This window comes from Chelon labrosus, assembly GCF_963514085.1.
Source record: "Chelon labrosus genome assembly, chromosome: 21".
NCBI classification, from domain to species: Eukaryota; Metazoa; Chordata; class Actinopteri; order Mugiliformes; family Mugilidae; genus Chelon; species Chelon labrosus.
In genome coordinates this window covers 12,408,597-12,433,805 of record NC_140354.1, presented here as the reverse complement: position 1 = coordinate 12,433,805, position 25,209 = coordinate 12,408,597, and the positions used below count along the sequence as shown (strand labels likewise).

At 44.7% G+C, this 25,209-nt stretch overlaps 1 protein-coding gene across 1 annotated transcript in view; it reads right to left on the bottom strand.

Annotated features, from left to right (window-relative positions):
- Window positions 1-359: 359 nt before the first annotated feature.
- The window catches only part of wizb (WIZ zinc finger b), a 28,137-nt gene continuing 3,287 nt past the window's right edge, over window positions 360-25,209 (bottom strand). Inside the window, exons 6-17 of the mRNA XM_084571513.1 lie at window positions 23,578-25,188; window positions 21,763-22,203; window positions 20,097-20,534; window positions 17,014-17,169; window positions 16,159-16,704; window positions 15,600-16,067; window positions 15,012-15,515; window positions 13,795-14,364; window positions 13,478-13,689; window positions 6,093-6,339; window positions 5,035-5,200; window positions 360-4,755 (exon numbers count right to left, since the gene is read on the bottom strand). Coding sequence (XP_084427639.1) covers window positions 4,365-4,755; window positions 5,035-5,200; window positions 6,093-6,339; window positions 13,478-13,689; window positions 13,795-14,364; window positions 15,012-15,515; window positions 15,600-16,067; window positions 16,159-16,704; window positions 17,014-17,169; window positions 20,097-20,534; window positions 21,763-22,203; window positions 23,578-25,188 — 5,750 coding nt within the window. The 3' untranslated portion in view covers window positions 360-4,364. The remainder of the gene's footprint in view (window positions 4,756-5,034; window positions 5,201-6,092; window positions 6,340-13,477; window positions 13,690-13,794; window positions 14,365-15,011; window positions 15,516-15,599; window positions 16,068-16,158; window positions 16,705-17,013; window positions 17,170-20,096; window positions 20,535-21,762; window positions 22,204-23,577; window positions 25,189-25,209) is intronic.

The window sequence follows — 25,209 nt, the reverse complement described above, 5'->3', positions numbered from 1 at the left end:
GCCCTACAGACCCCGGATGATGTCTTCTGACCTGGATGATCAGAAGACCCGCAACAGTTGGTTTGTTTACCTGTAATTTGCTACTGCTAGTTTTTTGCAACATGGCTGAATATTTTTCCGATTCCGAGGTTGTGGATAAACCATAGCCCCAAAATATTGGTGAAATGAAGTTTTGCGGCAGATAATGCGTTATTTAGAGGCTGCATTTCGGTGCCCCAGTCAATCCCACTATGTGGATATACGCAGATCTTACACAACAAATTACACAAAAGTTATATGGGTGAGTAAACGATCGTATTTTATGCCAGAAATAAGGTCCGGGTTGTAAAAAACAGGAGTTCCCTTTTAAGTATGTCCTTAACAGTGTTAAGGACATATTTTAAAAGACACTTACGGAGCTTTTGTTTTTCCTGGCGTTCATTCAAAATAGCGGTTGTGTGTTTGTTTTGTTTTTTCCTGAATGAATGAGGCAAATCTCTGCTTGCGCAAGAGGATGTCAGCTGAATGGGCGGCCCGTCAGTGTGTCCAGGACTGAAGGAATGTGGTCACAAGTGGCTCAGACCACGTCCAAACGCAGCCTGAGAGATCGGATCTAATCAAAACTAAATGCGTCCCAGACGTGTTCACATCTTTTAGCAGATCATTTGGGATCAGGACGTACTGTGTGTTAAATACCAGGTCTGAACAGGGACTGTCGACTCAAAGGTGTAACAATACTGAGCGTCAAGGCGGAAAAAAGTCACAGCAGTCCGGCCTTGAACTCATCGACTGCTAATATAAAGATGTTTATGATTGATATGATTATATTTATAGTGGTATATCAGAACTAGGGGTTCATTTTCACCTGCACATGATGTAACTAAAAAGTACTATACTTTTACAATAAATAAAGAATTATTCTCGATCATACACAAATTATAGGACACATTTAACAATCTAAATTTGTGTTTTTTGTTCTCCCTCAATATATCTTGTCTTTAAAGTGTAACATGGTTAAAAAGCTCCACAGAAGCAAATAAACTGACTAAAACAAATGAGATTGTCCTCTTCTGTTGCCAAGGGTAAGAATTAAATGTGGAAAAACGCTATGTACTCAGTTAATTGTTTTGTTTTTATTCTGCTCAAGACAACTTCCCAATTGGAGTAAATTATATTCCTAATTAACTTTTTTTTTTCCCCTCTGCCATTAAGGTGTGCCCTCTCTGTTTCAACAATGAAACTAAAACTTGAATTGTGTCTCCCCCTAGTGGTCAAACGTGGGTACAACCATGCGGTTACAAAATAAAGGAAATAATTCCATGTCATGAAATTGAAATCACATTTATTGTTTGTTCTGGAGTTGATTCACTTAAAACTTAACCCTTTGTGTATACAGTACAGTTCTTCCCTCAACTGCGTCGTTTTCTTCTTAGTTATCGTCGTTTGTTTTTTTTGTCTGTTTCGTCTTTTAACACACTCACACACTCGCACATACATACACACGAATCAGCCGGTCGCACCAGCTGAGGCTTCATCAGGTAATCTTAAAAGGGAACTCAAATGCACCGGCCACATTACTCTGTGAACGCAGAGAGAGACAGAGAGAGAGAGTGAGAGAGAGAGGAGGATCATATCTCACTTTGCAGAGTGGTCCCCTTTAAGGCCTGCTTATTAGAGTCCTTTGATACCAGGACGTGACAATCACATTAAAATGTTTTTTGTTTTTTTTGTTTTTTTTTCTTTCTTTCTTTCGCTAACGTTCAGTCACTCGCCGGCTCCCGATCCGCCCGACATTCTCACCAGCACCAAAAAGTTTCAGCTTGGAGAGACTAAGAGATAAAATGAAATAAAAAATACTCTAAAGATTCACCTTGCAGGACTGCAAATACAGAAATGCACAGAGCAATAAAAAATACAATGTTGAAATCAAATCACGATAGAGGAATTAAGATCACTTATTTTTCAACTACCTCGCTAATAGAACTGCTGATGGCTCTACTAGCATCAACAGCTTCTTAAGTACATGTAGTTATATAGTATGTATCTATACTCCATAAAAGGGGTTTGGAACCAACAGTCATGTTTGAAACATGGGAAACACTGGAACAAACTTTAAAAGGATCGCCAGCCTTCATGGACCCTTTAGTTGCTGCTTCAGTTCCAGGTCGATATGAAGCAACGTAAAAAGAAACAGACCGCAGGCGTCAGCTGCAGGAGCCCGAGGTCAGACGTGTTTCTGTATTGGACATGGGAGGGCCCGCAGTTCTCAAGAGCCCTGCTTGGAATCAAGTTTGGTTTGTGTTCAATTGGAATAATCTAACCGAGTCCCAAGAAGCTGCTCCAGTAGTCTTTAAAAGTTGGAGAAGTCAACGGTGATTGTAGTGGGTGCAGATCACCGCTGGTTCAGTCCATTGTTCTGTGTGTGTGTGTGTGTGTGTGTGTGTGTGTGTTGAAGGGGGGGGCGGGAAAACTCGGTAGCTGTGCAGAGTTTCCTCCACCATCAGGTCCAATGTAAACAGCTTTTACAGAGGCAAGACCAGGAAGTAAACAGACTCTTTGGCACATCCTAAAGCGACGACGGATGCATATAAGTCCTGATCAGAATACTGAACAGACTGGCTCCCGTGTTTAGGAGACGTCTTCCCACCGAGCAGGTTTACTTCTTCGAAACGGGAAACAGATGCACATTTTTTTTTTTTTGCCGTGCACGTAGACGGACAGACGCACGCACACACTGCGGCGCTGGTGGTTAAAAAAAACGCTGAAACTGTTTCCCGAAACATTCCTAAGTTAGCTTTTTAACGACCTAGCTTCTTACCACATTCAAGATGCAAAATAATTAATAAATAGTTTGGATTACATTTGAGTTAAAAAAAAAAAAAAGAAAGAAAAGAAAAAGTCAGAAAGAAAACACTATGAATGGTGAAACTAACAAACAAAAAAGAGTAACCTTGATCGCCGTGGCCCCACTCAGGTCAGGCGTTAAAGATTAAAAAGCCGCGGAGTCGTCACATCATGAACTATCAGCTGTATCGCAGGATGGGCCGTTAGATTGTTTGATTGTGTGTGAATGTGTGCATATAAGGTTTTAATAGGTGCTTTAAGCTACATTCAAGCTAAATGTATACATTTGGGGACAGTAATTACATTTTCCCTTTTTGGGGTGTGCTTCCACTTCTTGCTCCTTTAACCAATCAGAATTAGTCGACCCAATTAAATGGTCATTAAGTGCTGAGTGCCTTTTTTTTTTTAACACTAAGTGTTATCACGTGTTTAAAGTCTTAACCACAAGACTATCATGATTAGGAATTAATCGCAGTCAGGACCTTTTGGTGAGAGGCTGAAGCTACTAGCTAACAGAGTTGATCTCACAGGTCTTAGCGATAGATGGAAGTGCGGGGCGGGGAGCAGGGGGTAAAGATTCATAAAGGGCTACGTTAACCCCTAGATCGCCCAGTGATTGGGAGCGGTACAGCAATGGTCCACATCTGGACATTCAGTATAAACAAGGCAAACACATTGGTTCATCTCTACTCGTAACCTTGGACAGTTCCCATAATCACCCATCCTCGGTACGCAGATAAGCCAGAGGAGCTTCATTCCCACGGTAACGGGACTTAGTAACAGTCTAGGAAGCTGCTTCAAAGGTGCTTGGGGCTCAGAGGGCTCTTTGGAGGGAGAGCGCTCCTCCTAAACAACACTTTGTGAAGGCCAAAGGAAAGAAACTGGTGGATGAGTTTAGGTTCTCAGTCATCCAGATCATCGTATAGATCCCCCCTTTAAAAAAAAAAAAGCGGAAACCAAGAGCAGCTGGATTTGTAGAGTGTCTTGAAGATGTGTCATCCAAGTCCACAAATCTAAAAGAGTGGTGGTGGGCTGGGGTTTAAATAGGAACATCTCTGAGTGTTGCTCATCACATGACGAGGAATTACTGCCTATAACTAGAGGAAACTGTTTGATCTCCTATGAATGGTCCTGACCCAGCCTATTATCAGCCGGAAGCTCCAGTCTCAAGTTGTGAACGGAGGAGAAACTTCTTGAGGATAAATGTTCAGACTGTGTTGTAAATTGATGGCAGATTATATCTCAGCCCACTCCTCTGTTCAGAGAAGCAATTTCCAATTTGACATAGGTTGCTTCCTTTTTTCAGGAGTAAAGGAAGCCATCTATGTGAAAGGAGATAGGATCAAACAGTTTCCTCCAACTACTGGAGGAAACCCACAGATGGTCCTATTTAAACCGCAACTCCCCACCAGTCTTTTAGAGGCTACTTGGATGACGCCTCTCCAAGAAACCTTTCAAGTCCAGTTGCCCTTGCTTTCAGCTTTTTAGAATAGGTGGATGACTAGAAAAAAAAAAAAACCAACAAGGGTTGGGATTGGCGCTTATGCGGTCTGCGTGGGGAGGGGAATGGGAGTTAGCTGCTCCTCTGAGACCTTCGCTAGCTCTGTGGCAGTGACGGCGGGCTCGGCCGGAGGCGTCGGGGAGCGGCTGTTGGGGGCCGTGGTGCGGGTCGGGGTGGAGGTGAGGGCAGGCGTGGTAGAGGTGGTTCTGGAGGTAGAGGTGGAGGCTTGGGCGGAGGCCTGGACCAGAGCCGGGTTGTCAGCGGCGGCGGTGGCGGCTGGCGCTGCTGCTGCTGCTGCTGCTGCTGCTGCTGCTGTTTCTGCTTTGGGGGCAGTCGGCTTGTTGTAGTTCATCTTGAGAATGTGCTGCTGGAGGTGTCTGATCCAGTCCTCCTGCACGGACAGCGGGCCGTGGAACTCTACCTCACAGAAACTGAACCAGACAGAAGAACTGGGTCAACCAATACTACCAGTAACTTCGACTACAAAACTTTTTTTTGCAGCAGTTATATTAGAAATGGTTCACCCTTCTGAATATAGTGCATTTGCAACTAAAAAGTGGAGTATGGCACAGCAGGAGATGGGGGGCGGAGATCGCTGCTGGGGGATTAAGGGACTATTTAAAATTGAGCCAGAGAGTTCTGTTAAAGCTACAGCCCAAATCGTTCTCTCTTGAGCCCTGGGAAGCTCCAACACAAAGGTTTTTACTCACCGGCACTTCAGGGTGTAGAACTTCCCCACCAGTTTGACCAGTGGGTACGAGGGTGGTTTGGGCACCAGGGCGGGGACAGTGCCTGTGCGTGGCGGTTTAGGAGGGCCGCTGTCCCTCTCTGTCCCGTCTGGACAAGACGGGTGCTTCAAGGGCCGACGCTCGAAACCTTTGCAAGAGGAGGAGGCAACAAACAAACTCAATCTGATTGACTCTGATTCCAGTTTAACTGTTTACATGAACGCTAAATAAATTCGATTCCCCAATTTCCCCAACACTGAATTCATTCATTAGAAGGAGACCAAGGTGGAGCCGAGTTTTTAATGTTGGTGTCCTCAATGATTCCAGCTTTGTTCATCTTTTAAAATCCTTCTTCAGACTCACCGTCTCTACCATTTTCTCCATTAAGGCGTTCAGCAACACTGAACTCTTTTAAGGTCTCGGACAGAAAAGTCGGGTCAACCACAGACCAGTTGTGACTAGCTGTGTCTTTATCTTGCGAGTGCAAGTGCAACCTGTCGGCCATGTTTCTGTCCCTCTTGAAAACTCGTCATGTCACCTTATGTTTATACCACATGGGACAAACACGCAGAGAAAGACTTTATTTATTTAAACAAACTTAGTTTATTTGCCATTGTGTCATCAGTCCCCTTGTCTTAAGTAAGCCATTGTGTGAAACCATGGTGACGGGTCTTTGAGGCTGAGGGCAATGCTGTTTAGTAACATAATTTAGCCTGTTAGCATGCTAATATGTGCAAATTAGCACTAGGAACAATTCAAACAGAGGCTAAAGCGCCTTTGACCTGATGGTGGTGCTACATAAAAATTTAAGGGCTTGTTTTCAAACCAGGAAATACGGTTTAAATGTGCACTGTTAGTGGACATTGCCATTGCATTAGCGTGTCTAAAATGTAACGTAAAAACAGTTAAGTAACCAAACCAAACATTTTAAGATGTATTTTTTATCTGAAGCTACTTGACCGAGCGTAAACTGACCAACTGTAACAAAGCAGTTGTATTGTAAATATGTGCACTACAGCAAAAACATTTTTCTCACGCACCTCTGGGCAGGCGGACATTCAGCTCACTGCGTGCCACCTGCGCTTGAAGCGGGAGCCCACCAACGAGCCGCGATAAGCCGGGACTGCCGTGACCACCCCTGACTGGAGCGTCCTGGAAGTTGTTGCCGGCGTCAGCCTCTGCGGCCCTGGAAGAGCCCTGGCTTACGTCGCGGCTCAGCGGGCGCACCAGGCTTACAGCCAAAGAAGAAGACCACTGAGAGGAGGAGGAGGAAGCGGAGGCCTTCTGCTGTGAGATGAAGAGGACACGATCAGAATGGGAGAGGTGAGCTGCTCTTTTGGGAGGATTGAAAAGAATGAGTGATCCTATAAGCAGCATATTAACACTGAGGGGTCCTTGTGTATTTGCCTTGATGCCACGTTAAACCCAGTTATCATGGCAACGCCTTTAAAAAGCCAGATAATATTAAAAAGAAGCTTCCTGTCCCAACATAATTTATTCTGTAAGCCACATCTGTACAGTAAACATAAAATTTATTTAAAAAAAAATCTTATTAGATTTTAGTTTGAACGCCTACATTTTCGTCACTAGGTGTTAAAAAGGATTCTTATCCCAGAGATTTCATCAAAACTGACGGGTCTGAAGGACCAAAAACTGCACACCTGTTATCTATAAAGAATTAATTAGGAGTTGAATACTGCCTTATGCCATATGGGCTCATGTTCATGAGAAAAGTCTGTATGAACAGCGCCCTCTTGAGGTATTGACACATTTTTGGAAAGATCCAAGTTGTGACTTAAGATAAAGTTTTCTTTGAAATTTTACAGTAAATCTATGGAAAATGTTGTCTACATTAAGTTACACCGTTGTTAGCTTGCTAAACCAGCTGCTGACTATAGCTAAACTAAAATTACTGGCAGCTGGCTATAGCTAAACTGGGCTAATTGGCAGTGGGCTATAATTTGACTGGTTGTGGGGCTATAGTTAAGCTAACTGGCTGTTGCTATTGCTAAACTAACGTAACTGGCTATTAACTACAGTTAAACTAAGCTCAGTGACGGTTGACTATAGCTAAACAAAGCAAACTGGCTGCTGGATATAGCTTAACTGCTAGTTGGCTATAGCTAAACTGAGCTAATTGGCAGTTGGCTATAATTTAACTGGCTGTGGGGCTATAGTCAAGCTAACTGGCTGTTGCTATTGCTAAACTAATGTAACTGGCTATTAACTATAGTTAAACTAGGCTCAGTGACGGTTGACTACAGCTAAATCAAGCTAACTGGCTGCTGGCTATAGCTTAACTGCTAGTTGGCTATAGCTAAACTGAGCTGACTGGCAGTTGGCTATAATTTGACTGGCTGTGGGGCTATAGCTAAGCTACCTGGATGGTGACTGTAGCTAAACTAAGCTAACTGGCTGTTGCTATTGCTAAACTAACGTAACTGGCTATTAACTATAATAAAACTAAGGTCAGTGACGGTTGACTATAGCTAAACCAAATTAACTGGCTGCAGGCTATAGCTAAGCTAAGCAGGATCCTGGATATAGTTAGGCTATCTTCTGATAATTCTTTTAACTCCTCTGTCAGAAATCTTGCTAGGAGCGTGGTCGTAGCAGGTTTATGGTGAAATAATGCCCCAGCAGTGCTCACTGGAACATTCAGAAGTTTAGAAATCCTTCTGTAACCAATGCCCTCAGTATGTTTTGCAACAATAAGGTTGCGAAGGGTTCTTGAGAGAGCTCTTTGGTTGTACCCACCACAAGATGTTTCTTGTGTGACACCATGGTAATGAGACGCCTTTTTATAGGTCATCAGTTGGAACTGAACCAGCTGATATTAATTTGCACTGACAAGGGGCAGGATTGCTTTCTAATTACTGACAGGTTTCAGCTGGTGTCCTGGCTTTCCGTGCCTTTTTGCACCTCCATTTCTTCATGTGTTCAATACGTTTTCCCCTGTGTCATTCCATTTTTAACACGTAACTTAATTTATGGACATCTAAGGTTTGATTTATTTGCATGTGTGGGTTGCATGGGATTTTACCGACATCTGGTGCAAAATTTCATGTCAGTAGCACCTTTAGAAATATATTTACTGAGAAACATGGTGTGTGAAAATGATGTCTCATGCTCCCTGAACCACTCTTTCACAATTTGAGCCCGATGAATCCTGACATTGTCATCTTGGAATATGCCCGTGCCATCGGGGAAGAAAAAATCCATTGATGGAATAATCTGGTCATTCAGTATATTCAGGAAGTCAGCTGACCTCATTCTTTGGGCACATAATGTTGCTGAACCTAGACCTGAGCAACTGCAGCAACCCCAGATCATAGCACTGCCCCCACAGGCTTGTACAGTAGACACTAGGAATGATGGGTGCATCACTTCATCTGCCTCTCTTCTTAAGCTGATGCGCCCATCACTCTGGAACAGGGTAAATCTGGACTCATCAGACCACATGACCTTCTTCCATTGCTCCAGAGTCCAATCTCTTTGCTCCATTGCAAATTGAAGCCTTTTTTCCAGTTAGCCTCACTGGTTAGTGGTTTTCTTAAGGCTACACAGCTGTTCAGTCCCAATCCTTTGAGTTCCCTTCACATTGTACGTGTGGAAATGCTCTTACTTTCATTAATAAACATGGCCCTGAGTTCTACTGTTATTTTTGTTAGATCTGATTTCACCAAAGGTTTAAGTGATCACCGACCACGATCAATCAGGATTTTTTTCCGGCCACATTTCTTCCTCAAAGACGATGGTTCTCCACTATCCTTCCAGTTTCTAATAATGCGTTGGACAGTTCTTAACCCAATTTTAGTTTCTTCAATCTCCTTGATGTTTTCTCTGCTTGATGCATGCCAAGGATTTGACCCTTCTCAAACAGACGAACATCTTTTCCACAACCACGGGATGTGTCTTTAGACATGGTTGCTTAAGGAATGAGAAGCTGCTCATTGCGTCAGTTGGGGTTAAATAACTTGTTGCCAGCTGAAAGATAATCACCCATGCAGTAATTATCCAATAGGAGGCTCGTACCTATTTGTTTAGTTAAATCCATGTGGTGACTTCTTTTTTTTATTTTTTTTTGGCCAGGCAGTGTATATAGCTGAGTTAACAGGCTACAGCAATGCTAAGCTAACTGGCTATAACTAACTTACCTACATATAATACATATACATACATATACCCGCTTTAAAGTTTACGTTTTTTAAAGTTTGGGCGGCCCTAGATATTTTCTCCAGTGTAATTAGGTGAGTACAATCCTGCAGCCATTTTAACTTAAAATAGCCCTTCTCTAAATGTTAATCCACTTGTAATTTCATGAAATAAAAATCACTGTTGCCATGAAACATGGCAGCTGTGGAGCACTGTGGAAGTCAGATTTGTCCAAGAAAGCTTAGATAAAGCTGAACACCTGCAAGTCAGAAAGGCAAAGCAAACATTGCACAATCCACTAAATATCAGAAAACATTTCTGCCTGCAAATGTCACGCACTCAGTCAATACACAGAGAAAGGGCTTCTACTCGAGCACAATGAGCACAAGCAGACACTAAAATCCACTTCAATTAACAGACGCTGAAGCTTTTTCGAAAAGTGCTCACTGTGCCCAGACCTGAACTGAAAATCTGACGTGCAGTGTCTGCAGAAAGCTCAAAAACATAAATGATTTGCGAGAAAACGAGGCAGACGATTCCTAAATCGAAGATAGAAAGACTCTGATCAGTGAACCTACCCAGTGTTAGTGTTAGTTATAATAGACATGGAAACAGAAGTTGTCTGAATGTGGGCGTTTAAAACGTGTGCTAACGCAGAAGCAAAGACTCACAGAGATGGTGATACTATTTCACTACTTTTCTAAGGCGTGAGTCACAAGACAAGTGGCAGGGTTAATAAATTATTCCTGATAATTTAAATAATGTTTATAAATTTACTATATGGATCTTTATATCTGATTGGTCTGCATTACAGCTTTTAATGATTTTCCCCTTTTGAAACAGTACACAAGTTTCTAAGATAGTTAATGACAAATTAGCGCCAGTCTTTCTTTTTATTCTAAATTCTGCGATGTTCTTTTACGGCCATATGTCCTCAAAAATATAGCGTAGGCTGTCTGAACCATGTGTGACGCCAACATTTACTTAAGCCAACAGTAGAAACTAGACGTTAAGAACAAATAAAGGTCGACATAAAGCCTCTTCACAGCCACAGTGCAGCTACACAGGTGTTGTTATTTACTCTCTTGCTCTCATGTTAATTCTATCTTATTAGTAGTGAGGTTACACCACATAATTCCCAGCACAGCTCCACCCAAATTCACCCCGAGGAGACGTCTAATCAGCCAGAACAAAGCCATCTGTGAGGGTGTACCAGGCGTTAAGAACTCTCTGAGCTGTTTGGGTTTTCAAAAAATTCACTTTTTCAGCACTTCTTACTCCCTTTTTATCTTTTTAGTACTGATTAACATGCACATAACCTGAGAAGTCATTATACTATGCTAAACTATAACCAACTACTTGACTGAAGGTGTTCCTAATCAATTTTTAAATACTTAAAAATTTAATAGAGGACACAAATACCAACTTTTCCCTGTGAAAAGTAGTTCATTATTTGCTTTTACCCATTTTGTACCATTATAAATAGAAGATACACTGCATGGCCAAAAAAAAAAAAAAAAAAAAAAAGTCACACACTAATATTTCTTTGGACCACCTTTAGCTTTGATTACAGCACTCATTCACTGTGGCATTGTTTCAATAAGCTTCTGCAATGTCACAAGATTTATTCCATCCAGTGTTGCATTCATTTTTCATCAAGATCTTGTATTGATGATGGAGAGTCTGACCACTGCGCAAAGCCTTCTCCAGCACATCCCAAAGATTCTCAATAGGGTTTAGGTCTGGACTCTGTGGCAGCCAATCCATGTGTGAAAATGATGTCTCATGCTCCCTGAACCACTCTTTCACAATTTGAGCCCCATGAATCCTGGCATTGTCGTCTTAGAATATGCCCGTGAACATCAGGGAAGAAAAAATCCACTGATGGAATAACCTGGTCATTCAGTATATTCAGGTAGTCAGCTGACCTCATTCTTTGGACACATAATGTTGCTGAACCTAGACCTGAGCAACTACAGCAACCCCAGATCATAGCACTGCCCCCACAGGCTTGTAGAATAGGCACTAGGCATGATGGGTGCTTCACTTCATCTGCGTCTCACATGACCTTCTTCCATTGCTCCAGAGTCCAATCTTTATGCCCCCTTGCAAATTGAAGCCTTTTTTCCAGTTAGCCTCACTGATTAGTGGTTTTCTTAAGGCTACACAGCTGTTCAGTCCCAATCCTTTGAGTTCCCTTCACATTGTACGTGTGGAAATACTTTCATTATTAAACATAGCCCTGAGTTCTACTGTTGTTTTTCTTCGATTTGATTTCACCAAATGTTTAAGTGATGGCCGACCATGATCAATCAGGATTCTTTTCCGACCACATTATTCCTCTGAGACGATGGTTCCCCACTATCCTTCCAGTTTTTAATAATGCGTTGGACAGTTCTTAATCCAGTTCTAGTAGTTACTGCAGTCTCTTTAGATGTTTTCTCTGCATGCCAATGATTTGAACCTTCTCAAACAGACTGACATCTTTTCCACGACCACAGGATGCGTCTTTGGACAGGGTTGTTTAGGAAATGAGAAGCTACTCATTGCATCAGTTGGGGTTAAATAATTTGCTGCCAGCTGAAAGATAATCACCCATGCAGTAATTATCCAATAGGAGGCTCGTACCTGTTTACAGTACCTATTAAATCCAGGTGGTAACTTATTTTTTTTTGGCAAAGCAGTATATATAGCTGAGCTAACTGGCTATCACTTAACTTTCCTACATATACAGTCAGGTCCATAAATATTGGGACATCGACACAATTCTAATCTTTTTGGCTCTATACACCACCACAATGGATTTGAATTGGTCATGGAACAGCTGAGCAGCTAACTGTACAATTTTAAACAGTGTATTTGTGGACTGCAGATGGTAATGAATGAGAAACATTAATATATTCTCATTACTTTCCGACATTCAGTTGGAGCCAGACAACTAATACTAATAAATCTGCTAATTATTTTCTTGACTCATTCTTTTGGTGATTACAAAATTAATGCCTTAAGGCCTTGATTTGATCTTTAATGCAACCACGTTGAGTTTATGTTGACATAAGACAAAGGAAAAGCTGGAGCTAGCAAATGTTGGAAAGAATTACTTATCATATAATTAATTAATAAAATACACTCACTTGCCAGTTAATTAGGTACACCAGTGGAAATAAATACACTGAAATATAACAGTCCTGCAGTAAATTACTCTTCATGACAGCGTCAGAACGTTGAGCTGAGATCAATCAGTAAATAATAACTTAAGGTGTTTGCTCTCAGTGTTAGAACTTGTTCCAAAATATGCCTCATCTCCCCAAGTCATGACAACAGTCTCCCAAATAAAAACACAGTTAAATGTTATTTTAAACAAATGCTGAATACGAAAACCTTCATGAAGATACGATTTAATGCAGGACTGTTATATTAGAATGCATTCACAATCACAAATTCACAAATTGTACCTAATGAACTGGCACGAGAGTGCAGTTGGCCGGTAATTTTATGTCAATCAATTAAAGGTTTATTTGAGAATGCCGTTTTAAATCATGTGTTCGCCAGCTAAGTTGGGTTTACTTCTCCAGAATGAAAGAAACCTTTTCAATACGATTGCAAGGACATTTAAAAGGTAATCTGTTCTGTATGTATGCCACATCACAGCTCAGGGAAAAAGGTGTGACAGTGACGCAAATGCACCAGAAACTAATTCAGGAGAGGGAAGAAAAAAAAAAACATACATTTTCTTCTATCAACAGCATGCCATAATTTATCAGAAGATGAAACATAAGCTGCCAGGCACCCTGGTTACTATGGCAACTATCAAGTCAATAGCGGAGTTGTTCTGGCATCTGTCCCCACAGTGAATTTTTTTTCTTTTTTTTTTTTTTGCTGGGTGTAAAGACACAGGATCTACAGTAAGGCTCGAAGCTGCGAGACAACACGTCTGAAGCTTTCCAAGACACAAAATGTCTGTCGTGCCACCAGCTGAGGCTTGTTAGATCTCTGAGCATGACGCCTGTTCACAGACACTGCGAGGAAAGTGAGTGTGTCAGGAAAGTAGCACAGTGGGTTATGATCTCTTATTGTGTAGCTGTTAAGCTTCTTTGGTAGGTTCATCCACTGATATTTTCTCCATGGAAAGAGATCTACTCACAGAGGCAACAATAGATTTTACCCAAGTGTCAGAGGCCAAACTTGAAATCATAAATCCAAAACCACTTGGACGGGCTGGAGTTTTGACACTAAAATTAATTATTAACAGCTAACTGCTTCTCCTCACCTTCTTGAGGGCAGTGCGGTTACCCTGCATGTAGCTACGATGCATCTCCAACACCTTCTGCGGCTTGCTGCGTATCCAAGCGCTAAGCGTCTCGATTGGCGATCCATTTACACACCACTCAGTCACGCCAAACTGCCTCAGGTGGGCTCGTGCGTGGCTGGCTAAAGCTTTACGGTTCTCAAAGTAGAAGCCACACAGTTCACAACTGGGATCTGAAAGAAAGGAAAAAAAAGAAGCAGGGATGGAGTGACTTCTTTCAAAAGAGTAACCGTCAGTAAAAGATGGGATTCAGATGAACTGCGAAAGCTACAACTCACCCTGGTGCCCATGTTTGTCTGGGGAAGGTTTTCTTTTGTAGGAGAAATCATGTGGAAGAGATGAGAAAGTCTTAAGCTGATGTGGCGATGATTTGGCACTCTCCACTGACTGGGCCTCCTCAGACAGAGGTCTTTTCCCCAATGGAGACATCCTGAAAAACTTCCCTGCAGGCGGGGTAGATGACGTGGACCCCAAGCTCTGCTTATGGTGCTTTGACCCCGACTGCAGCAAATTGAGCGGAGATTTACGGAATTTGGAGGACTGGTAAACCGAAACGGCGAAACCCTCGGAGCCGCTGGTGCCACCCGTGTTCTCCCACAGCGGGCTGCCGGCTCCTCGGCCCGTCTCTTTCTTCACTCCCTGGTCTGAGCGAGAGGAGCCGCCCATGCCTCTCTTGTGCATAACCTCCCTCAGAGTGTCGATCGGCGAGCCATTGACGGACCACTCAGTGATGCCCATTTGCCGAAGGTGTGAGCGGGCGTGACTGGACAGGCCTTTGCGATTCTCGAAATATTCACCGCAGAACTCGCAGCGAATGTCCCGCGTGGGTTCCACTTCATGGGCCATGGCTGAGGAGAGACCAGGAGAAAACATTCACCACGATATAGCACATAATGGATAATTAATAGCTATCCACTAAACTGTCAATGTGGTCTATTACTGGGAAATAGATTGTCGGCTAGTTTCTGTGTGGGATTAGTTGGAGATTTCTTGCAGAGTTACACGAGAAGTTCTATACTACAGCCATGTCTGGATGGCAAATAACCTAGCATCACAAGTTAGCAAACTTAGCTTGGCACAAAGACTGGAAACCCCTGGAGAGAGATTGTCTGACTCTGTCCAGAGGCCAAAACTGCACAACAGCAACTCTGTGTCTTAAAGCTATGTCTTGTTTTTTTAGTATTTGCACAAAGACAGAAGTGAAATATGAGGTTTTATGTTCATTTGAGACTATTTCTTTTCCAGATCCAAGTTGCTGCTGAATGCTTAGAAACTGGATCTATCCTAAAAACTGACTGAAGCACACTACTATGAATTGTAGTTAAACTAAGTGGAGTCTGTTAGCTTTGGACAGAGTCAGACTTAGCGAGCTTGCTAAGTTGCAAAGACATGAGTGGTATCAATTTTCTCATCAAATAAAGTATTTCCGAAATATCAAGCTATTCCTCTAAAACTGCTGAGTAAACGCTGAAGACAACAACAAGATTCAAGTTACCAAAGTTGAGCGGGAACACGTTGTCAGAGCTGCTCCAGTTAGAGTTGAGCGATTCAGCAGAAAAACCTCCGGATCTCCCCGAGGCCCCAGGTGTGGTGACCTCCACCTGCACCGGCTCGGGCTTCAGCTTGAGAATCAGCCCGCTCGAAGACGTCGTCGCAGAGCTCGACTTTGACGCAGCAGACTGATGCGGGCTGGAAGGGCGGACGAAGGTGAAGGGCAAGCGACCCAGGAGGGTAGCCGAAGGAGACGAGGAAGCGGACAGAGGGGACCGAGGGGGTCCTGGAGATGACGGAGGTGGAGTTTTGTGAGGTTTTAGAGGAAGGGCGCACGGCAAACCCCGCCTTGTGATGATCTCCCTCAAGGTGTCGATTGGGGAGCCGTTGACGGACCACTCCGTAATGCCCATCTGGCGTAGGTGGGAGCGGGCGTGGCTGGAAAGCCCTTTGCGATTCTCAAAGTATTCCCCACAGAATTCACAGCCTATTTCCTTTGGAGGTTCACCTAAGAGATGAGAAAATTGGAAATGAAAAATCATTCTACCTCATCCAATCATTTATTACACGGGTCCCTTGAAACAACACTCACTGTGTGGAAGGGCCATGAGCTCCCCACTACTGAGGCGGAAGACCTGCATGGAAGAGGACTTGAGACGCTTGGTGGGTGGGCCAAGTAAAGGCGAGGCAGAGGAAGAGGTAGCACTGGACGTTGACCCACTCCCAGTCGTAGTCACCTTGTAGAGGAGTGATGAAGAGGAAGAGGAGGAGAGTGTCAGCAGAGATTGTTTATGGGAGGACAGTGTGGTGGTGGTGGAGGAGGTGGCGAGGCCCCGTGGTTCTGTGTGGCTGTCGAGCTGCAGAGCACTGGCTTTGTGCTTAAAGTCATCAGTATCAATGAGCTGGTTCAGGAGGTCGATGGGAGAGCCCTTGGATTCAGAGTACTCGACCCCAAAGTGCCGCAGGTGGGCTCGTGCATGGCTAGATAAGCCTTTTCGTGTCTCGAACCAGGCACCACATAGCTGACAAACAATGTCCTTGTTGGCGTCCACCTCCAGTGCTGCAAGTGGAGAAGAAATAAAAAAACAATAAGACCCATTAGAACAATGAACAGTTACTGGAAATAGTTGAGTCAGGGGAGTGAAACTTACTAAGGTTGAGAGGAGCGTCATTCTCCTGTGGTGCCCAGAGGGGTTTGGCGGTTGTGATGGTTGCCGGGGCAGAGAGGTTAGAGGTCAAGCTTTTCATTCCCCCAGCCTTGTGCTCTGGGGAGCGCAAGGGGGAAGACACGGGCAGTAGAGAGGAAATGGGGGCTTTCTTCACTACCGAGGAAGGGGACCCAGAGTGAGCCGGAGCTGGAGAAGCACCAGGAGAAGGCGTAGAGGAGGAAGATGGCGGCACCGCTTTCGCTGCTTTGGCCAGGACGGAGAGAGGGATGGGTTTCTCGTCGAACTCCATGTCTTCTAGGTCCTCATCTTTCGGGACGACAGACGGGGAGGGGTTCTCGGCTGCGAGCGGCTCCAGAAGGGACGGGCTTCGTTTGCCCTCTCCGTCGCGCTCCTTGGCAATTTGGTGGAGGAGGTCGACGGGGACGCCGCTGTTGATGCCCAGCTGGCGCAAGTGGGAGCGGGCGTGGCTGGAGAGTCCCCGCCTAGTCTCGAACTGAGCTTCGCACACCTCACACTTCAAGTTGTGGACTACAAAAGAGAGAAAGCGGTTGTTGAAAACGACACCGAGCAAGTTTGAAAGCCTCGGGTTCTTTTAGGGCCACTCTTCCCGTCTACACCTTCACCCAGCCTGCAGTAACACAGTGTTAGAGGTGCTCTTATTAGCCCCTAAATACACCTCCACCTGTCAGGATTCCCCTCAGGACAACACTCTCAACACTAACCTAAGGTCAGTTTTACAATTTTCCCCTCTGACAGCTATGACGAGGCTTGGCCGTAGCAAATCCAATCCCTTGTCAACACTCTGGTGAGGTCTGCATTCCCACATTTCTCCCTCACCCTTGGTGTCGGCATCCTCCCCAGGAGAGAGGCCGTCGGTGTCCACGCTGCACAGCCTCGTTTTCCCGGGACTGGAGCTCAAACCGTCCAGAGCCAGAAGCCGCTGCAGCTCCTCCTCATCCTCCTCGTCGTCGTCGGCTGCCTCCTCGTCATCACCTGCAACCCACACAAGGAATGGTCCCCTGCTAATTAAACTAATTAATGAATTTTTAAAAAAAAATACACGCCGAACGGAGGAATGAAACTCACAACTGTTATTAAAGTTAAAAATGAGAAATAAAAATGAATCAGCAAAGAGCCGCGAGCTGAGAGATCAACTCAGTCCTTTGAGCCTGTAGCTACTGTAATTTCTCAGTCCTTTCAACAGCGGCGCATTATAACGTGAAAAATGTGCAGGGGGAGGGAAAAAAAATAAATCAAGTAATGACACCCTGTCATAAGATAAATAAATAATAAAAGTAATAATTGCACTACTGCGTGAAACAAACACGGCAGTCTCGGTTCCCCGCAGTCAGACATTCCTGGGACAAAAGTGCCATTTTCTGCGACAAATCGGTAAATCAAAAGAGACGTGGAGACAGACAATGGTTTTTGTCTGGTGGGCGGCTCTGCGCTTGTCAGTTCATCTCTTGACTGTAAAAGAGCGGCGATGTGACACCTCGGAGCGCAGCGTTATAACACCATTTATTATAAATGGGGACTGTGTGTGTGAACTAAATCGGGGAGAGTATTTATAAAAATTCAAAATTAAAATAAAAAAAAAAACCCGAGCACTTCGGGCGCATCCAGGCACAGAAACAGTGCGCAAAAAAAAAACCCCAAGTTAACTTCGATTATACTTGGTTGATAAGTTGTAACACGATCTGCTACACTTTCCAGCCCACGAAGTTACAATGACTCCCGAGCAAACCGCACGTACCGATCAGTTTTGTTGTAGAAACACGCACACACAAAAAAAGAAAAAACGCACGCACATGAGAGCACAGCGTGTCCTCTATCAAAAATCAAAGCAAAGTAAAATGGCGAGGATTGGGCAACTGTAGGTAATTTTAGAGATCCTGCTGCATTGGAAACACTGGACGTCATTCGAGACGTGCGGAATGAATAAAAAAAAACGCACAAAGGCACAAACTATAGCAGCGCAATGAAATAGGTAGAAGGCAAATAAATCATCCGCGAGAGGAAACACACACAAAAAAAATAAATAGACGGGAGAGAGAGAGAGAGAGAGAGCAACACCCGAAACAATAACAATGACCTGCTTTATGAGCTTTTGACATTCGTGTCATGGGCTACCTGCGCGGCTCGCATTGATTCCCCTCACATGATAAAAGAGTTTTCTAAATGGCTGTAATGTGACAGAAGATGCGGGTTGAGACGTGCGGGGTGCGACGCGTGATCCGAGGGCACGCGGTGAACGCGGGGAAGGGGAGGAGGAGGAGGAGGAGGAGGAGGGGGGGATTACGGCGCGCGGTACTCACCGGTCCGCAACCGCAGTGCATCGGACTCCCGGCAGCTGAAGCCAGACAGTTTTTCCGCTATTGTTTGGGTCTGCGGGGAGGTGGAAGCAGCCATTTTGCCCCCATATGCACCGCTAAGCTAAGGCGTGACCAATCGAGTGGAGGCGGAGGTTTGGGATGAATGCAACCGAGTGCCACATCAACCATGGGCATCAGGGGCTCTCTTTCTCTTTCTCTCTCTCTCTCTCTCTCTTTCCCTCTCCCTCTCTCCAAAAACACACTCTCCATCTTTAGATTTATTGTCTCCTGATTCCAACACAGAAGTGTGTCACTCGGGTCAACCAATCCTTTCTCTACCAAGAAAAGAAGCCCGCTTCCAACTGCATCTTTTTTTTTTTCTGCATTTGAAATTCTTCTTAACTCCTGGCATCATTACAGAAGCGGCTCCGCGCACACTCACAAGGTCAACGCAACTATCAGAGTATCCAAAATAAAAGAAAGAGAGAAAAAAAAAAGCTTGTTTTATGGGTAAACCTAGACCTGGATGACTATCAGGAGGTGATTCATCAGTCCGTTGGGGCCCCGGGCAAAAGATTCCCACACTATACTTAAGTAAACTAATGTTAACATCAAGGAAAGATCAAATAATGTCGTGCTAGAGGAAGTTATTTTATTCAAATGTCTCTCCCTGATATTTAAAGACCAGGTGCAACATTGAAACCTAATATTGTGTAGGTCTTCTTTGTGCCTAAAAAAACAGTTGCGACTCATCAGAGAATGGACTTCTGGGGGTGTCCTGTGGTGTCTGGCAACAGAATGTAGTTAGTGGGGGCCTTTGGGTGAGGGGAGTTCCAGTGCACAGATACTTAATCAGTTTGGGATCTGGGGAATTTGGAGGCCAGGTCAACACCTTGTGCCGTTCTTCATGGTTTTTTGAGTTGTTCCTAAACCATAATCTCCTGCTGGGGATGGCTGCTGCCATCAAGGAGTGTCCCAGCAGAACAAAGTTTCCCAGCAGAACACTGCATTGTCACAAGAAGTGTCAGTGGTCATAATATTATGCCTGACCGGTGTATAAATGGACTAAATAAACGGTTTTCATTTATATAGTGCTTTTCAACCTATTGGTACTCAAAACACTTTACTTGGGGTTCAGTGTCTTGTATTTCGGCATGGGGCATGTTTCCAGGGATAGAACCCCGGAAAAACATGGCTAACACTCGCGGTAACGTACCTTAGTACTACAACAAATTAGAGGAACAAAGTATGTGACATTAAGAGGTTAAGGCCTTAATCCGTGTGATTTGTTCATCCTTTAAAGTTACTTTGCTGCCAGTACCCTTTATAACAAACACGTTTCTTTTGAAACAACAAACTCCACGGCGCTCAGATGACTCTTTGTCCGTCCCCGCATAAAGCCTCAACAGATCTTCGCGGGAGCATAATCCGTTCCCAGCAGGGAGACTCCAGACCAGCTTTCAATCACAAGAAGTTTGTAGTTGAAAAAGCTGCTCTGGCTTCCAGGCAAGATTGCCACTGCTTTAGTTTATAGTCTGTCAGCCCCTGGGGGCCCCAAGAGGTTGAACCAACAGAAAAAAAACACACAAAAAAATGGAGACGTACCTTCACCCTTGTCTGCGTCACCCTTCTTCTTCCAGTGTTGAGGAGATGCTGAAGGCAGTTCATCAGAAACACTCCTTTCACTTGTCTCCCCCTCCAGCTTTACCTCAATAATTCCCTCCCCTTCTTGTTTTGTGTCTTTCTCGTCTTCATCCTCCCCCTCTTCCTCCTCTTCCTCCTCCTCCTCCTCCTCCTCTTCATCCGCTTCCTCGTCTTCCTCGGGAGCGCTCCGAGGAGGAGCCGTGGGGATTACGAGGTCGGGCCGGCTGGAGAACAGCTCCCTCAGGATGTGAATTGGCGATATGGTAACGTCCCAGTTGGTGATGCCGAAGTCACGCAGGTGGGCCCGGGCGTGGCTGGACAGGCCGGCCCGGGTGTCGAAGCCGGCGCTGCAGAACTCGCAGTGCATCACGCTGAATGTGTCCGGGTCAAAGTTGGCAACTGTGGAGAGAACAGGCAATGCAAGTTGAGACGTTTTAACTGACTGCGCAGTAGGTTCCCAAACTTAAATTAAAGCTCCTATGAACTGCATTTGACACGGGACGTACCGAAGCCTTTGCCACTTTAAAAGTTGCATGGTATCACTGTAGATCTGGCGGCTTAAAATCTAGATGGTTTAGGATTAACTGAAACAACTTTGTACATTCCTGGTTCACAAAAGATTAACTCTACTGATGAACCCCCTGATTTTTCCTCCAACACCACCAGCAGGTCAACAATTGTGTTGTTGTTTTAATGTCTCAACCACGACATGGATGGGTTGCGATAAAGCTGCCGTCTCATCTTGACGCAATGTGATGTAAATACCTGCGAAACCCACAACATTCCCATCGTCCTCGGCGCTTTTCTCTGTTAAGCATGCTAACAGGCTATGCTAAGATAGTGAACACACAGTTATGTTCATGTGTTTTAAGGATTTATTGTTAGTTTAGTTGTTTAAGGTAACGGCGAGACGCTAAAAACACAATCCAGGAGGTTTATCAGACACCAAAACACTGCACTGTTTGTAATGCTCATAGAAAGGATTGTGCAACTTTATAAAACTATCACACTGGCAACTATTATTTGCAAGATAACCACTATAAATATAGCATTTACACACAAAATAATCCCCCCAGGAATGTGCACATTGCATGTATTTACATTTAAAATGCAACACCTTGCTGGATTACAACACACGGTAGCCAAAGGGAAGCCTGCTTCAACTCTTTTTGCCCAGCAGCTGCCTGCGTTTTCACCCCTGCTGCATAGACTACAGAGCTGCTGTCAGCCTTACGCAACCTTTGTCTAGATTTTCCCACGTAATTTGAATAATTTATAGAGTCCAGAAGTTTATAGGAAGTTCAGACGCTGTGGTAGTCCTGACCCTCAGGTTGAGAACCGTTGCCTTATGTAATAGAAACCACTTCAGAATACGTTTCATAAAGTCTTCCACTAAAAATTATTTCTCGCACTGGGGTTTGAAAACATGTTTTTAAGAGTATTGCGATAGACTGTAGCTAATATACACCTCTGCTCATGTTCTTCACCTTGATACTTGGTTATTGTTACACAGTCTAGATATCAGGGTCATTATTCCGAGCATGTTCTAAGACAAAGAGACAAGGTTGCAAATCTGCACAGACAACATCTACACCGCCTAGAGGAGCACACGCAACAAGCTGCTGACCTTTCTTTTTCTTCTTCTGATAGGAGAACTTCTTCTCAATCGCGTTGACCTCCTCGGGGGATATGAAGTGACGCACATTGTAGCTGACGCCCACTCGGTTCAGGTGGCCTCTCACGTGATTGGCAAGCCCGATCCCGTTATGAAATCGATCGGGGCAGTAGGGGCATTTCCTCTCCACGCTCTTCAGCGCCTCCGTGTCCTCATCGATCTCGTCGTTGTCTTCATCCAGGATGCCCTCTGACAGGAGGCGCTGCACGTGCTCCTCGTCAATGTCGTCGGCGTCATCGTCGCTGTCAGTTTCCACGGGAGCGGCGCTAACCCTGGTGCTCCTCCTCAGAAAGAAAACCTTTTCATCCTTCTCCGCTTCCTGCTTGTCTTCATCCTTTACGCTCTTCTTTGGGGGGAGTGACAATGTGGGACTCTGCTGCGATGAGCAGTCGTCTGTCGAGAAAATAAATCACCACTGCATGAGACAAATAACCAACAAATCCAACTCAAACATGGTACACCATATCGTAAATACTTTATGTGCAATCAGGGATAAGAGTCAGCATAGAGCTCCTTAAGAGAAGCCTTAAACTCCTTCTGACCCGAGCCACCTCTTAAAACATGTCAAATATTTTCATAGTTTGACCATTTCTCAGAACTTAATAAAGTGTGATTGATTTCAACTTGTTGCTGTTTTAAGCAGCATCGTACTTTTAAAGTAGTAGAGATCACGGAACAATCCATACTTCAAACTGAGTGCTCGCGACGGATCTAAAGGTGCAGCGCAATCAGCATCCTGTAAAGACCTGCTGGCAACTATGGGCGTTATTCTTTCGAGCAAATTTTTCTTACAAAGGTGGCAATTGTCTACCAATGCTAACCACATTGGTGCAGCTGGTTAACCCGACTGTTTGCAACAGCTTTCAAATCTCGTCATAGTCCAGATTGTTGGGTTTGTCTCATGAGAGATAGATGAGAGCTGCATTGTTTATCGAGTCAACTGACAGGTGTGTTTTTGTCAAGAATGACTTCCCAGATGGTTCCCTGTAACAATCCAAGTGGTACGTTGGAAGCAACGCAACGCAACGCACTGCAATGGAAGACTTTGCAGTTTCAGTTTCCTCCCACAGTCCAGAGACATGCTTGTTTGGTTAATTGGTGATTCTAAATCGGTCGTAGCAGGTGTGGATGCGAGCGTGAACGGTCGTTTGTCTCTTTGTGTTAGCCCTGAGATAGACTGCTGACCTCTCCAGGTGTACCCCGCCTCTCGCCCGATGACAGCTGGGATAGTTTAATATTTACACATCCAGCTCGCCCCAAGCGTTCATTCAGTCATATTTCAGTACACAAATGTAAAATCAATATGGACTTTTGGGTCCCACTACCTCTTTTCAGCAGCTAAATGAGCTGCTGAAATTTTTTCTGGTGTTTGTTCCTCACCACAAAATGTGCATTTTAGTATCAGATGTTTTGAAAACCGCCGCCCGCTGAAGTTTAAAACAAAACTATGTGAGCAGACCAGTAAGTAAAACCCACAAACAATGAGCTTAAAGACGCTAAAACCTTCTGTAGAACTGCACAGACAGAGTTGTTTGGCGGATTATGCTTTGGGATTGTTACTACAAGCAGAACCTTTCGCGTATTATGTAGTCACTGGAGCTAGTGTTTAACGTTTTTAAAATTCAATCAGTGCAGCTTTAATATTTTCTGTAGGTCAAGTACAATTCTAAAATACATCTCTAAGTCAAGGTCTCTAATTTAGCAGAAAATAGTTGCAGGAACTAGTGTTTGTTTTTTTTGTTTTTTAATTCTGCCTTTCACACTCACCTGTGTTGGATCGTGTTCTGGTTTGCGGTTTAACTTCCACAGGTGAGTTTGCCTCTTGCAGGGACAGCTCACTGTTAAGCTCTCTGCTCTGATCTCGGTCTGGCTCGTCCTCTTCGATGCCAGCTAGATTTTCATCACCCATCGATGGATCAAACTTGTCCAGATCAGACCAATTCTTCCCTCTTCTGCTGAATCTCCGGTTCCCAGCGGACCTGAAGACTCTTTGGCTCGCAGGCCGAGCTCCAGCACTGTTTGGTGTTGTGCTCTCCTCAGAGGTAGCGATTCCTCGCTGGATTTTGCCTTGAGCTGAATCAGGCAGCCGTCCAGGCTCAGAGAGATGCTCAGAGTCTAGAGGGGGTTTTTGCACACCCACACTAGACGTCAAAATTAGGCCAGTCTCTTCATCCTGTGCCCCACTGATGGGCTCTAGCTCTGGGTGAACAAGTGTCTGGTGTTCCCTCAGTATGGTTTGACATGAGGTCAGGAAGGCACAGTGACCACAGGCCAGGGAAGTGGAAGCCGAACTTGATGGAGAACCAGAAGATATTGTGGAGAGAGTGGGTTTTTTTCTGTTGTGGGTCTTGGAGTGATTAGATAGTGCTTGGGACGTTCTTGTGCTAAAATTGCACTTGGTGCAGACAAAGCGTCGACGGTAGGAGACAACTCGAGGCTGAGCTGGGGTTCGAAGTGAATGTGGAGGAGTTGCGTCCAGTTTAAGGACTGCTGGGTCTGTGTCGGGTGTTGAAATCGGGGCTGGGGATGGAGGAGGAGATCTGGTTATTTCTGGCACTGAGACCGGGCCTGTATCTTGCACAACAGCATCTGCACTTTTAAGCTTCACTGCCTTACTGTCCAGTGTTTCTTTAGCCTTCCCATTTTCATTCAGTTTCTCAATCTCCTCCAGGATTTTCAGACGGGACTCCTGGTGCTTTCTGTGGTGGTCTGCCAACACTAATCGATTTGGCAGGTTCCATCCGCACTCATTACACCGAAAACGGCTGCTCTTCCCGAAACGCCTGCCGCCCCCGGCGCCACTCTGGCAGTGCTCAACCATGTGCTCCTGCAGGTGGACCTGCTTTTTGAAGTAAATGCTACACTCCACGCAGGTGAAAATTTCTTTTCCAGGCTCCACCACGCTGTCTTCTTCCTCTTTGTCTCTTTTCCCACCTCTGTCTCTGAACTTTATCAGCTCCACTGCACCTTCCTCGAAGCTGGCCTCCTCAAAGTCATACACCCCTCCATCTTGATTCAGCTGAGCCATGTCAGCGGTTTTTGACTTTAAAGGACTCTGTGTTGCCAACTTGCCAGTCTCAGGCGAAGTGCGCTTCAAAGTGCCAAGTCCAGAGAAGGGCCTGAGCAGCACCCTTTTCTTTCTGCACCGTTGAATAAATGTGCAATGAGCCCATGGGGCCGGAGGGGGACTCTCTGGGTCCGAGTCTCCAGGGAAGGTGTACACATCTCTCTCAGGCTCCTTGGTTTCCTTTGCCTTGGGTATTTTCTCTCCCTCCCTGTTGTCTGCCTCCTCCTCCATTTGGCAACCTTCCTTTGGTTTTACTTTGGACAGAAATGGCTCGGCTCCCTCAGATACATTCCAGACTTCGCTGTCTGCCACTGTGAAGCAAGCAGAGGAAA